Source organism: Juglans regia, chromosome 12 (genome assembly GCF_001411555.2).
Source record: "Juglans regia cultivar Chandler chromosome 12, Walnut 2.0, whole genome shotgun sequence".
In the NCBI taxonomy this organism is placed as follows: domain Eukaryota; kingdom Viridiplantae; phylum Streptophyta; class Magnoliopsida; order Fagales; family Juglandaceae; genus Juglans; species Juglans regia.
In genome coordinates this window covers 18127103-18142449 of record NC_049912.1, presented here as the reverse complement: position 1 = coordinate 18142449, position 15347 = coordinate 18127103, and the positions used below count along the sequence as shown (strand labels likewise).

The 15347-nt window shown below is 31.1% G+C and overlaps 1 protein-coding gene and 1 long non-coding RNA gene across 2 annotated transcripts; one reads left to right on the top strand and one right to left on the bottom strand.

Annotated features, from left to right (window-relative positions):
* Positions 1 to 515: 515 nt before the first annotated feature.
* LOC108995895 (vesicle-associated membrane protein 722) lies at positions 516 to 3339 on the bottom strand. Its single transcript, XM_018971559.2, has 5 exons — positions 2963 to 3339; positions 1699 to 1840; positions 1501 to 1621; positions 1224 to 1286; positions 516 to 1035 (listed from the first exon to the last, which is right to left on the bottom strand). The coding sequence occupies exons 1-5, from the start codon at positions 3150 to 3152 to the stop codon at positions 892 to 894; spliced, it is 660 nt and encodes a 219-aa protein (XP_018827104.1). The 5' UTR covers positions 3153 to 3339; the 3' UTR covers positions 516 to 891.
* A 1123-nt stretch (positions 3340 to 4462) lies between these two features.
* LOC108995876 lies at positions 4463 to 6402 on the top strand. Its single transcript, XR_001996927.2, has 2 exons — positions 4463 to 4613; positions 5074 to 6402. It is a non-coding gene; the product is annotated as an uncharacterized LOC108995876 (long non-coding RNA).
* The last annotated feature ends 8945 nt before the right edge of the window (positions 6403 to 15347 follow it).

Here is a 15347-nt window from a genome sequence, read left to right as displayed (position 1 = left end):
CAAGGGGCTGAAATGAAGCTTTATTTTTGACCAGGCAGAGGAGAAATTTGAGCTCTATCACCTAACTACGGAGCCGAAGTTATAGACCATTCTAGGGTTGTAATCGGAGAATACATGTGAATCATACGAATGAATGGACGATAATCATCATGCTTCGTACTGATCCTATCTTTGCATTATTGGACAGATTATTCGGACAAAAAAAAAAAGAAACTCACTAATAATAACAAACACAATCTCAAACAAACTAGAAAAACAGAACCATCAATAGATAAATCGACTAGTAAAAAGAATTATTCTTAATGGCCCAAGAATGACATTAAAAAAAATATTCAGTTAACAAATTACAATGACTAGTTTACAGCTATGCTGAAAATCAACTGAAAGTTCAAGGGGGGAAGTATGTAACTACGCCTCTCTAGCACCTTGTACACTCTACTTAAATGATATAACAATAGAAGACCTTAAGGAAACAATAACATTGCATCCATTATTGTTTGTTAGCTCGACTGATCTAAAAAATAACCCCACTAGCTACTCTCTAAAACAATTGAGGGGAAAGAAATTATATGAAGTAAAAACATTGGAAAAAAGTCCGATACATTCCGAAAGGAATACTAATATGCGGGCAAGTATTTCTCCATTACATCTTTAGCAAACAAAAAAAGCCATAACAAATAATAGCATATAGAAAATTTATCTACTTGTAGCGGTTGTAGCGTATCAACTATACACCAATCCAAACAACAAGTTCTCCCCATTCCTAAAAGGCTAGCAGAAGGGGATGGTATAACCTAATACATCAAACACCCAATAGCCAGGTGGAAAGGAAAACCTAGACAATTGAAATCAGCATGCCAGAAAGGCAGTGTCCAGGAAGTTCCAGGCAATTTAACAATTGAAGCCACGGCAAATAGACAAGACAATAATTAGAATCAAGGCAATGAGAATACCCAAAACAATCAATTTTATCTTCATATTCTGGAACCACATCTTCCTTCTGATCTGAGTTCCTTGCTGCCTAAAATCTTGTGCCTGGAATGCAGAATCAATATAAATACATCAACCTATATGCTGAAGTAAGTGTTCATCCCAAAGACTAGAGATAAAACAAGTGAGAATCCCAACTATTAAGGATCAGGTCATGCAACATAGAGAGAAGAAAATATAAAATTGGGAAGAACCTAATAATGACTGTTAAAAAAACACAGATTCGCCCATACCTGCGAGCGAAGGTTCTCAGTTTTATCCACCAGCAGCTCAATCTTCTCACCACGGTCAAGAACCTACACAACAGATGAATCTTAATCAGCACATGCAGTGTTATTCAATAGAAACATAAAAAGGGAAGAAAAAAACCCACTTTCAATTCTTAACATCAGTATCTAATATTTCATACCAATTAGCAATAACATATTTTTACCAAAAACATGCAACTCAGTATTTTTACTTGCAAATTGCATCATAACATTTCAAGACCAACAAGCAATGCCACTATACCTTCTCAATATTTTCCATCATAACACCCTTGACTTCAGAAACCTGAGCCTTCACTTTTGCAAGCTTGCTTATCTCCTCAGGATGATCAGCACAATACTGCATGTGCTCCTTCAGTTTGGGTCTATAATATTGATCAAATGGTCAAAATCCTTTTGGAATGACACGTCTTTAAGGAATGAAAGAAAGGATTATGCATACCCAAACTCTTTATTTAGGCTGTTGGCAACAGCAGTTGCAGCTTTCCCTCCACCATATCTCTTGTTGAAATCTTCCTTAACTCGCTCCAACAAGGCAATGGGAATTTGTCTGCCAGCAGATTCAACAGCAACTACACAATAGGCTGCAGCATTTAAAAGTAAAAGTTAAAAAGTAGAACCTCAATCCCAGAGTCTGGGGTGCCTATAATACACTTCAGAATGTTAACATCATATAATAAATGTGACTGATAAAAAAATCATGTAATAAATGTGGCGCAAATGCCTACATTCAACAAAGAGGTTTGAGGTATACAACTAGGGTAATTGACTTGATATCTTCAGTGAAAAATGTGATCATATTCAAATTCTCATTGTCATAATGGCAAAAGATGCTATACTTCCATTCCAAATAACTGGATCAGGAAACTAAGCACTTACCCCGTTTCTTTCCTTCTTAACAATTTTAAGAAGCAAGATAAAAGGTAAGAAATTAAAACATCATAGGAAATCAAATTTGGAAGGTAATATAAATCTGACCGTGTTCTATAACAATCGACCTACAAAGTTTCCTTTTTTTTTCTTTTTTTTTATTTTTGTCCCATTTGATAATGCATACTGCAGCAATCTAATTTGCACGCAACATTACAAAGATATGACAAATGATGAAGGGAAAAACCAACACTGACCACCCATTAAAATCTTATGTAGATGTTAAGTCAATAGAAAACAAACATAAACACTCGAACATTTTAACCCAACCCTCCGCTCAACGTGCAATGAGCTTGCCCTTCATATGGAGTGAATTCCCTCCACTTTCTCAGAGGCAAAGCGAACTAGCGAAGCATATATATATATATATATATATATATGCAGGACGATTTCCCTTTCAGGACAAAACATTTAACAAAATATCAAAACAAATACATCTCAAGAACCATATTTATTCAGACAACATTGATATCTCACGCATCAAGAAACAATCCCACAGTATATACACCTTCAAAAGGAATTCACACATATCCATGTACATATTTTTTTTATAACAAGGAATCCTTTCTTTAAACCCAACATACTTCATGCATACATATACATACAAACATATGTCTATATGTTCTGGATTTCGGCACAAACAGATGGTCAAACACAAGGACCTGACGGAAAGAAATCAACAAATCTAAGATACGGAGATCCAGATCAGAATTTGGTGCCAATTATAACTATGGAAAAAATTAGGAATAAATAGATTAGAAAGATAAGGGACATACTGAAGCCGTTCTCGACGAGATAATTGAAGGTATGGCCGTCGCAGTTATAGGTGAACTTGTTGTTGGAAGCCGGGAGCTTCTGGAGGCATTGTGAGGCGATGGTGGTGAAATTTCCGGTGAACTCCGTGTACTCGGCAAGGATAACCGTGCCCCGAGCCACGAAGCTGTAGATCAGAGATTGCTGACCCATGTAAATGAACCAAAAAAGAAAGCGCTAATAATCTCTGAAAATCTTAGACGGCCAAACCGACCACAGAATCGTAGCACAGGAGATTCAGATAGAGAAGAGAGACGACGAGATCGGCGAAGGAAATGTGAATAAATCTAGAGAGAGAGAGAGAGAAAGGACCTCTGACCTTTGCTTTGAAATAGGAAATGGGGAAGGGGTGGCGCTTTGAATTAATGGTTGTTGGGGGAAGGTTCTGTTTGGGGCTAAAGTGGAATTATGTGATATTAGAAAGGTCGGAGAGGAAATATGAAATAAAAAAAGTTTGGGTCACGCGGTTCTTTCTTTTGAATTTTTCATGCGACCTCAATAAATACGCCTGGCTGGCTTGAATTAGGGGGAGTTTCTTACTTTCTTTTGCCACGTTCACTACCGTAGCCTGCAGTCCTGTATATCTCATTATTTTAAATTGTGTTTGAATGTTTAGTTAAATTAATTTTTTTTTTTACGAATAATAATAAATTAAAATAGTAGAATGAGTTATGTGGAATTTATTTAGAATAAATTTAAATGTGTTTGGATGTTAAGATGTGTTTAGATATATTTATAAAAAGTTGAAAAAAATTATGGATCTCATGTATAAATAGGTATTGAGTTGAAAAATATTATGGATTTCACGTGTAAAGAAGTTTTGAGTTGAGATGAGTTTAGTGATTTAAAAGTTAAGTATTTAGATATTAGAAGAAGTCTAATCTTAAGAGAAATAATATTTATAATCGTGAAATTTATATAAAAAAATTAATTAATTTTTAAAAAAAATATGCGATGTTTATATAACGAATGATTATTTTTATTTTTTACTTTGCGTGATTTTTGTCAATTGTCGATGTAATTCTTTTTAGTAATGTGTTTGAGATTTATAAACTTTATATAAGTCATTTAATAAAATATAGTTTCTATTATAAAAAATATTTTTTATATAGATTTTTTTTTTAAGAATTTGTACGAGATTTGTATCATTTAAATTTACATATTATTTGAGATTTTTGTCGGATTCAGATTCGACAATTAAATTTTTAAAAAATATTAATTTTCATGAAACAATAGTTACTGGATTTCGCCAATTTATGTGCCACAAGTATCGTCCTCCGGATATGTAAAGCAAACACTATGTCTTGGTTTTTTAATAGGGAAAAGCTTGGGGTCGGATGGGTTTAAAATTAAATTTCACACTGATCAATTGTATTTTGACACGTAAGCCATCTAAACAAAGACTTGCTGCATCTCAAAGCAGGCGATTCCCTCCCATCTATTTCCTTCTCCACACGTTGGGCTTGTCTCAGGAAGAACTCTTTCTATGGCTTCCGGTTGAGGATATCATTGTTAACGATCCATCTTCAAGGCTCATTTTGTTTGATATTGGTGTTGCTCATAAACAGCTCTCCTTTTCTCTCTTTGAAAAACTTCCAGTTTGTAAACCTCAAGGTATTCACTCTCCCTCTGATTTTAATTGTTTTTTTTTTATTTGTTATTGATTCTGGTTCTGGGTTCTTCATTGTTGGGCAACCTTCTCTTGGGTTTCTTCTGATTTGTTGTTCTTCTCTGTTTGGCTACTGCAAAACCAGAGGTTACAGAATTGGAAAATGAAGGGTTATACTGTTGATTATTGTTTGGGGCCTTGAACAGAGGAAATTAATTAGATAGCCTGTTCGAATTTCTGTCAAATTATTTTTGTTCTACAGTTATTTGTGCCCTTCATTTAATTTGCTTTTTAAATATTTAGAATGAAAGCATAAATAAGCTTTAAATTTATCAGTTTTATTTATTTATTGAAACCAAACCGTGATTACTATTGCAATTTTTTTATTTGTGAATCTTCGTTTTCTTTCTAAAAATATTATACATTGAGGATTCTGTGACTAACACTTATGAATTTGGAGTGCAGACTTGGTATTGGAGAGGGATGGGAAGAACAAGATGAGATTTCAAGCTCAGAGATGAAAGATGAGTCTTTCATTTGAGAGGGAGAGAAGGGTTGGTGCAGGTGCTGATGGGAACGGAGAGGCTTATGGCTTGGAGAGAACGGACGATTTACGTCTGGGTTGTTCGTCTGGAGAAGGGTTGATGCAGGTGCAGTGCAGTGCAGCGAGAATGGAGAGAACGGTAGAATTACGTGTGGAGAAGGGAGGGAATCGCCAGTTTTGAGATGCAGCAAGCCTCTGTTTGGATGGCTTGCGTGTCAAGATATAATTGGCCGGTGTGAAATTTGGTTTTAAACCCATCCGGCCCCAAGCTTTTCCCTTTTTAATAAGCATGCTTCGAATATCAACAATCACATTTCTATAATCTGTAGAAATATCTCCCCTGCCGTTTATATCCTTCACAACTGTATACAACTGTATGAGAATCTTCTTCCAGTATCACCCTTGACAGCCCCAGCTCAATGCAAAAATCCATAGCTCTCCTCAAGGCCAGTGTCTCTGCTATAACAGGCTTCATTTTATGCTTCATGTCCGAACACAGAGCAGCCAAAATCTCTCTTGCAGTGTCTCTGATTATCATAAGCCCCACAATCTTTGACTGATTATCTACGGTAGCGTTGGCCTTATAGTATAAACCCGTTGGTTTTTCCAGGTTCTCTCTACTCTTCTTGATAGCATACTCTCCTATTTATAACTCTGTGCTAGAGTAAAGTCCACTAGACACTGCTTTGCATTCAGAATCACCATTCTCGGGTGCTCAAATCTGTTTTTTTCAAAAATTAAGGAGTTTCTTCATAACCATATTCTTCTCATTGTATAAGCCACTAACTCAACCTCTTCAGTATTTAGTTTCTTATTTAGTTTCATCCATGGCTCCATAAAAACAGTTTCATTACTAGACCACTTTTGCAATGGGCTCCCAGTTTCTCCCCAAACATTTGAGGCTGCAGGATAGCTCTACAAAGCATGCACAGATGACTCAACTTCTATTTCACAAACTGGGCATAAGCTATTATCAGTAATATTCTTCTTGAAAATGTTCAATTTCGTTGGGAGTAAATGTTTTTCAACCCTCCATAAGAAATGTTTCACCATTCCTTCCACTTTTAAGTCCCATATCCACTTCCAGCCATCTTCTGTTTTAGCTAGTTTTGATGTTTTCCCTTTCATTAGTTTATTTCTAGTATGTTTTAAATGGTAAGCACTTTTAACAGTAAACATCTCATTATTAGAATGTATCCATATAATTTTATCATTAATACACAACCTATTCAAGGGAATGCTGTTAATAATCTCTGCTTCATCCTTGTTGAAAGTCTCATTAATTAGATTTTCCTTCCATCTACTGGTCCCTTGCTTAATAAGTACACTTACAGTTGTTTCTCTGTTGAAATTCTTTATAGGGGATTGAACGTGGTATGTTGTTGGTATAGACAGTCACTTTGTCCTTCCATTCCCACCTTCCACATCCAACATGGCTTAACCAACTCATAGAAGAAAGTAGGCTCCTCCATATTAGCGAAGGTTCATTACCCAATTTTACATTTAAGAGATCACACTTTGCTTGAAATATTTATCTTTCATAATTCTGGCAACCAAGGATTGAGGTTGTTTTAGCATTCTCCAACATTGCTTTATAAGCATAGTCTTGTTGAAGCATTCAATATCCCTGAAACTTATGCCTCCTTTTTTTTTTTTTTTTTATTTCTCCTATTTTAACCCAACTTCTCTAATGTCTATTCTCATTTGATTGTGATCCCACCAAAATTTCGACACGAGTGAAGTGAGTTAATTTGAAAATAACATACAAATTTTGAAGAATAACAATTTTCATGCAATTGTTATTATGCAAGACCTAGAGATTAATTGGCTAGTTTTTCATACTCAACTGCTTGATATTAGTCTCCCTCTGTTTGCATAGCGTGTTTTGCATCGCCAACCATGGATATTTAAGGAATGAAAGGCTTGAGAATGACGTCTACGACAGTCTACTCTATCGACACTGACATGGTTGTAGCCCATTTTTCTTTTGATAGCTTCACTAATCTATTAGTATTTAATGACTTAATACTATGTCCATATATAACATTAAGACATTTTAATCCGACCTATAGGTCATCTTCTCCGTAACTAAAACTCTTGACGTGATTCTTGCTCTTATATTACTTGTTAAATGTCTAACTAATTGGTCTAAAAGTCTTAGACTGTTGGATATTAATTTGGTTAAACGTTTAATAATAATCATGAGGTGGAACTAAGGAGTGATCTCTAACTCTAAAGAGAAAAACCACAAACTATTTGTTAAAATGATTGTTCTGTTGATTTTGTTTTCATTGAATTACTTTTTCATAGGGAAAACCAGGGAGTGAGGGAGGGGTTTTCTTGCTTTGGGATCTGATTGAGGAAGATTCGATTAATAAGCACTGAAGAACAATAACGTCATGTTTGGTAACAAAATGAAACGAGAAAGTTTTAAAAATTTATCAAAATTATTTTCTTAAATATCACTCAAGTACAAAATAAGTTTCTTTTATATTTTCAATTTTTTTATTTAATCATTATAATTTTTATAAATTTCAAAACAAAATATAAAAATCAATACAATTTTTCTAAACTTCAAAATAAAAATAATATTCAAAAATAAGATTCAAATAATTTTTTTAACTTTATAATATTTTATAAAAAATTATATTCTCAAGCCAATATGGATAACACATACAATAAAGTTCTTACATATTCTCAAGCCATTTAAGTAATTTGGATTATGTGTTCTAAATATCGACTTGAAAATAAAATAATTTTATTTTTATTCAAAAAAATTTTTTCTTATCAAAAATTAATAAAATATTTTAATTTAAAATATCTTATTATTATTCACAAAATTCTGAAATACTCTCAATATATATCCAAACCAGTCATAAATATCAAATCCTGTTATGACTTCCAAGTCTGGGAAATAATCCATTTGAAAACTAGCCTTTTAAGCAATTGGAAGGCGGCTTCCTTGAAGACCGGTCCAGTTTGAAGTTAATTTTGGAACAGTCTCATTCGTTATTAATTAAGTCTACTCTAATTAATGAGAAACATAGGGCGTTGTCATGTCGAAAATAGCATTTGTTTTAGTTTTTTTTTTTTTTTTTTAACGAAAGGTAAAAAAACAAAAAAAAAAAAAGAGGTGGAGAAGGAGAAGGAGAAGGAGAAGGAGAAGGAGAAGGGAGGTGTGGCCGAGTCGTTGTTCTAACTCTAGTCACCTGCTGGTTTCGATCACCACCTAGTGGCCCTTATCAATCCTGTGGTTTTTCTGTTTTTATTTTGACAGGAAAAGACTTCTATTTTCAATTTTAATTCCATCTTTTTGGAAAAAAAAAAATATCATTAGAATTGCATAATATTATCATTAAAATAAACAATTTGTAATGGATGGGTTGTTTTTTTTTTAAAAAAAAAAGAACATTCAGGCATCCATTCTTAGCCAAAACAGATTGTACATGATAATTCATAAAAAAGTAGTAATATTATATATAATCGTAGAATGTACAAGTATCGTACAATCGTTTTAAAAAAAATAAGATTTATTATTAAAAGTTTATTATTTTTTATATTTTATATTTATTCATTTTTTTCAAAATAATTATACGACACTTGCACACTCACAACTACAAGTCTACAACTATCATTTCTCATAAAAAGATCATATTTATTTTTTGGAAATAGAATCAAACTAACTTATCTTGACCTTTGCTCTAATTTTCTAAACATGTGATAGGTGGTTTATGTTCAAATTAAGCAATATAATTAGCACCATCGGTGGGGTCTCTCTAAAATCCTTGTGATTGGAACTCTACGTTTGGGCCAAGATATGCTTTTCTTTACCTGAAGCTCTCTCAAGAAGCCAAATAGTTTTAATTTATTTTGAACTCTGGATAATCTTTTCGGAATGATAGCAAGCTCCAAGGGATTTTTTTTATTCCGTAAATTTCTTGAAAGAAAACTGCTTTGAAATTGCAAGTTCTGCCCAAGTCTTATAGTTAGAGTTTCTTGGCATCTAAAGAGCCATTTTTACTGATAATAATTTTTTTTTTTTTAATAAACGGATGTTAACCTTTAGTAAGAAAGGACTTACAAAGTTGATTTGAAAAATAAATCAATTACAATCGTTAATATCTTCCCAGTACACTTTCGTGACTGACATGGTCTAGTCCAGACAGTAAATCTTTAAAGACCTAGATCTTTAGAGAAAATATCACTTCTATCCACGACAGAGATTACAAAACCACATACCCCGTCTAAGCAGGATAGGGTATATATACCAAACCCCAACAATCCCGTCAACGCAGAGGGGGGACTAATACTCCATTTGGACCAAAGTCCGAAAGTACTAATTTTTTTAAGATTTTTATTAACCTAGAAACTACATTACACAAAGAAAACTATAAAGAAAAATACTGCAACAAAAGAAAACGGAACACAGAGGCTGATGTGGCGCATGCAATACACGCGCCACTCTGGGAAGGGAACTGCCAGTCGACCTTGGAGATTCCAGACTCACAGACTCCAGAAACGCCGCGCATGGTGTTGGCAGAGGGCTCCCAGATGGTGCGTGAAGGCCACGCGCCAAACGACGCCGAAATTTCGAGCCGTGCGTGCGGGCTACTTGCCGCCCCACCCCTCAAGCCGAATCTGCAAAGGAGGTTTTTAGAGAGAAGGGAGAGAGATGGAATTGGCGACGGCGCCCTATAATAATCTTATTTAGATTAAAGATATACACAACATATTTCACAACAATATTATAAGATGAGAGTACTTTTTGTGTTACTTTAATAAAATATTTTATAAAAATACCTCTCATTTAAAATATAATTGTGTAAAATATTATAAAAAAATATTGTATATAAATAATTTTCTTATTATTTATACATTTTGGCTTGAGAGGGAGAGCATATCCCTAAGAATTTTCGTTCGGTGAGAGGGGGAGAGAGGAGAAGGATGAGCTAGTATGCGGGGGTGGATTGTTTGAGCCAGTTGTTAGCTGGTTATTGGAGGGTGTAAATTCCCTATTCACACCATAACCGGTTTGAAGTTAGGAAAATGTTATTATGTCGCTTGACTTTATTCCTTTATTTTAACCGTTTATATATTTAAATATATTTTATTAAAAAATATTCCCACATGGGCGGCACGCTAGCACAAATTTCCATTCTCACTTTTATTTTATATTTTTTAACATATTTAAATTTTAAAAATATATATATTTCAATATATTAAAAATCATTTTTTTAATTATTAAAATAAAAAAATTAATACATAAACTATTAAAATGAAAAGACAAAATCAAGCGACGTATTAGCATTTTCTTAATCATTAAAAAAATAAAATAAAAAATAAAAATATTCCCACATGGGCGGCACGTTAGCACTAAAAATATAGCAATTTATTTTATAACCTAGCTTTACTAATAAAAAAAAATGCCTATTCCCTTAAATTGGTATATGACAACTAGGTCTGAATAACTAGCTACTAGAATCATAATCATAACTAGCTACTAGGTCTGTAGTATATGAGAACTATTACAAACCTTCCAAACAATCCCATCCTATCTCAATCTCATCTTATATTTAAATATAAATATTTTTAAACTTTTAAATTTTAATTTTTTATCTCATTATTATCTAATCATTACAATTTTTCTAAATTTCTAAACAAAATATAAAAAATAATTTAATTTTTTTAAATTTTAAAATAAAAAATATATTAAAAAATTATATTCTAACTTTTTTTAAATTTATAATTTCTTTATTTAATTTTTTCTCTCTCACTTTTTGAAATTCAAAAAATTATTATTATTATTTATAAATTATTTCACTATCATTCATAAATTTTTCATCACCAAATAAATACTAAAAGTTATATTATTGTTCATGTCTACACGATGTCCATCAAATTAAAATGATGGATGAAATACGGGCCCTTTTATGGAGTTTATATGAAGATGAGCAATTTTTTTTACTATTCACCAAGCCAACAAAAAAAATATATATATATATCTTCTTTGTATTGTTTTTTTTTTTTTTTTTATTCCTCGTACAAACCTCGTGAAAAACAACTTGTACTTTAATCGATGGAAACTTATCAGCCTATTATCATTTTGTCTTTGATAACGTTGAAGATTTTCATAATTAAAGTAGTGTCAATTTTGTAACTTTCAATGACTTTCAGTAAATTACGTACTGGCCTCCTTATTGGACAAATATTCGTTCTAGAAGTTCAATTTTCTAAAAGAGCTTAAAAGTCCTTGGAGTTGATAATTCCTGAATAACACTTTTCAACTAAAATATTTAGATAATATAAGCATAGAGAAATTCTACATGTAAACATTACATTACACACTTCTACTTAATTAATATGTAATTTTTTAATTTTACTTTTTTATCTTAATATTTAAATATGTGTTTGTTTAAATAAAAAGAAAAAAAAATGACTAATCATATATTAGTTAGGTGAATGTGTGTGATGTAAAAACACTCAAGTTTAAATTTTGATTAAATTTTTTTAAAATCAACTGCATTGGACTAGTCAAATTACTTCAAGTTAAGTTATAAGCTACAGTAAATGAAAAACCAAAATCATATTTGATGAGTTACTGTTCACCAATCAAAAGAATATTTTATTAAAAAATATTCTCACTTTTCTCACTCACTTCTCGTCTCCTCTCTCCCTTCCTTCATTTTCTCTTCTTTTCTTTTTCATATTAAATAATTTGTTTGGATAATAAAAATTAAATTATTAATTAATACATAGAGTGCATTTGTAAGATATAAAAAAATTTTAAAAAAAATTATTAAAATATATAATATTATATTATTGTTTTGACTTTAGAATAACTAGTCCAATATAGATTAACCTCTTCAAAAGTTTTAACTAAAGCCAAAACTTCTAGTTTTAGTTACAATTTGGACTTGGCATGCTCTAAGGTTTTCTTGTGGCATTTTTCATATGCATAACATCTAATACATAAGGTCGAAGATTGATGAACTTGCTAAATTTGGGACATAGTTATTATATTATCAAGTTGATGAGTATAGTACACCTTACACATCACTTAAATGATAAAATTTTATTTGTAAATTTAAAATATATTTTTCAAATCAAACTGTGTCATGTAAGTATTTTATTAAGTGTGCTCTAGAGACTGACTTGAGAATATAATTTTTCTATCATTAAAACCCAAAGAGTGAAGCCCACAAATAAAATCAATCATTCCCATGTTTTTTTTCTTGATTATATGCACTATTTACTCATTACATTTAGGCTACGTTTGGTTTTACGACTCAATTGAACTCAGTCTTAAATTAAGTTTAACATTCAAACACTAAATTCTCAAATTACTAAATCCATCTTAACTCAAAACTTCCTTACACGTGTGACTCACATTTTTTTCAACTTAACACATCTTTATATGTAGGATCCACGATTATTTTCAATTTTTTATAAAATGTATTAAACTCATCTTAACATCTAAACACATTTTAAATTAAGTTTAGATGAGCACTACATAACTCTCCCTCCATTAGTCAACTCACTATTATTCACGCAACCTTACACAATAGTACATGGCAGGACATGCGGATTCAATTTAGGATTTTTCATAACGAGCTTTGGCATAGGAGTAGTTTCAGTTTAGGTTCGTTTTCGTAATGGATTGAGATTTCTTTTAGTTCTTTGATTCAAACAATTTCTTAATTCGGGAAAAAAAAAAACATTACTCATTAGACACAACATGTGCACTCTACTAATCTTCTGATGATCCAAATACTTTAATTTTAGAGAGAGACAAACAAAACATGTAGACCTTACTATATTTAATTTTAAAATCTACACCATCTACTGGCAACATTTGATGTAACAGAGTCTGCATGCTGTATATATCTTTATTTGAATAATAAAAAATATTTATATAAAAGAATGGACAATGCTAAGGGATCGAGAATGGTGTCCTTTGCATTGTATTGATAAGTGTAAATTTATTTTTATTTTAAAATTTTTTTATACATCTTTAAATAATTTTTAAAAAATAAAAAAATTAATTCACTAATAACCAATTCTTTAACCATTAAATAAAAAAAATAAAAAAACAATCGGTCATGTTTCTCAATCCCTTAAGCATTTCTCTAAAGAGGTGCTACTACACCCATCGAGACTCTCCACTTACTTGGCCAAGTTTTTTTTTTCAAACAATTTTTTAAACTCCTTAAAATTTTTTAAAAAAAATCATAAAATCATTAAAAAAAAATCATAAACTCATTAAAAAGTAATTTCTTAATTAAAAAAAGGGTAGTGATAGGCTTACTACCTATCTACTACCCATCTACTACTTGTAGTGTTTTTATTTTTTTATCATTTTATTTTAAGTATTTTTTTAACATCCTTAATCATTAAGAAAAAATTAAAAAAATATATAAATTTACTAATTATCACTTCCTTAACTATTAAATAAAATAAAAAATTATAAAAAAAATCAAATATAAAAAAAGTAGTAAATGAGTAGTAAGAGGGTAGTAACCCTATCATTTTCCTTAAAAAAAATAATCGACGGAGACTCCGGTGAGGATATTATTTCCCTTTTAAGCTAGTCGGTTGGTAGCGTCGGCTAAGATAAGACTGAATTCTTGGGCTCTTTTAAAATAGAATAATGCTTTAGTGAACCAATGATTGTACCCTTAGATTTGATCGATTGTGTATTTTTATTTTTATTATTTTTTTGATAATTAAGAAGTAAATATTAGTAAATATTTATATTTTTTAAGTATTTAAATATATTTAAAAATGTTTGAAATTAAAGAAAAAAAATTAAAAAAAATACAATTACACTTATCGGTCAAAAGAAAATGCTTCTCCCACCGAGAGAAGCTATTAAGAGAATAGACTTTTAAGTTTGAGAAATGATACTTATAATTGTGAGTGTGCAAGCGTCGTGCAGTCGTTTTGAAAAAAATGAATAAATATGAAATCCACATGAAAAGAAATTAATTTTTTAATAATAGACTCCACTCTTTTTCAAAACAACTACATGTTGTTTGCGCATTTCACTATTATATGTAGCATTACTCTTTAAATTTGGACAACAACTTAAAATGATTTTTTTTTTCTCAACTTCTCACAAGTAAATTCCAACCTTGCCAACTGTGCCATCTTAGACACTCACTCGTGATATTCCCTTCATGTTTGTTTTAATCTTACCTATCTCAGTCTTCTGCAAGTGTAGTTTTTAATTCCATTCCGTTTTGGCCATTTCAGTGTAGGACTCGATACACTATAGGTTTTCGTTTCAAATTTCGGTCCATTGTGACCTGTTTTGGCCATTCTGATCAAGTTTCGGCCATTTCGTGCCCTATTCCATTCTGAATAATTTTAATGGAAGTTTTGTACTTTTCTAAATTTGGATGACATTTTTGTAATTTTAAAGTTTGTATGATATTTAATTAATTTTAAAATCTAAAAGGTATTTATATAATTTTAATTTTTTGTAACTTTAAATAGTCCCCTCATTATCTTTTTTTTTTTTTCAAATATCATTATTTTTAATAATTTATCTGCTCTTTTATTTTTTTTATTTGTGTCCTAATTCAAGTTTATAATTTTTTTAATATTATCTTTTGACACTAATATACATGTATTTATTCTATTAGTTATCACTTTATATATACATAATATATATAGTTAGTCTCGAAACGATACACTAGAACGGATAATTACCGAAATATTCAATTCCAATAATTAAATGAAATAATCACCAGAATAAAATTTAAAATATTGCCTATAAGTACATGTCATTTGTAATGCAAATCAATTAGAAATAGGATCAAAACTTAGCACTTAGAGCTCTTAACTAGGTATATAATTCCAAACTACTCGAACATATAGTCTTCTCTCATTTTTTTTTTTCTCATTCACTTTTGATTTCCATTATATTACAAACTCTTTCACATTTATATTAACACTTCCATTAGAAGTTATTTTTTTTTTATAACATTTGAACTTCATTCAAACCAGAAACCGCTGAATACAAAATACAAGATAAGTCCTCTGTCAACCCAATGATGAACAATACAATACACCTTAATTAAGGTGAAACATCTACTAAAACCTTATTAAAAATAACATATGGACAATTATTCCACCATTGAAGAGTATCCTTAATGTTACGGGCATGTTGCGCTAACATATGTGTCATTTCATT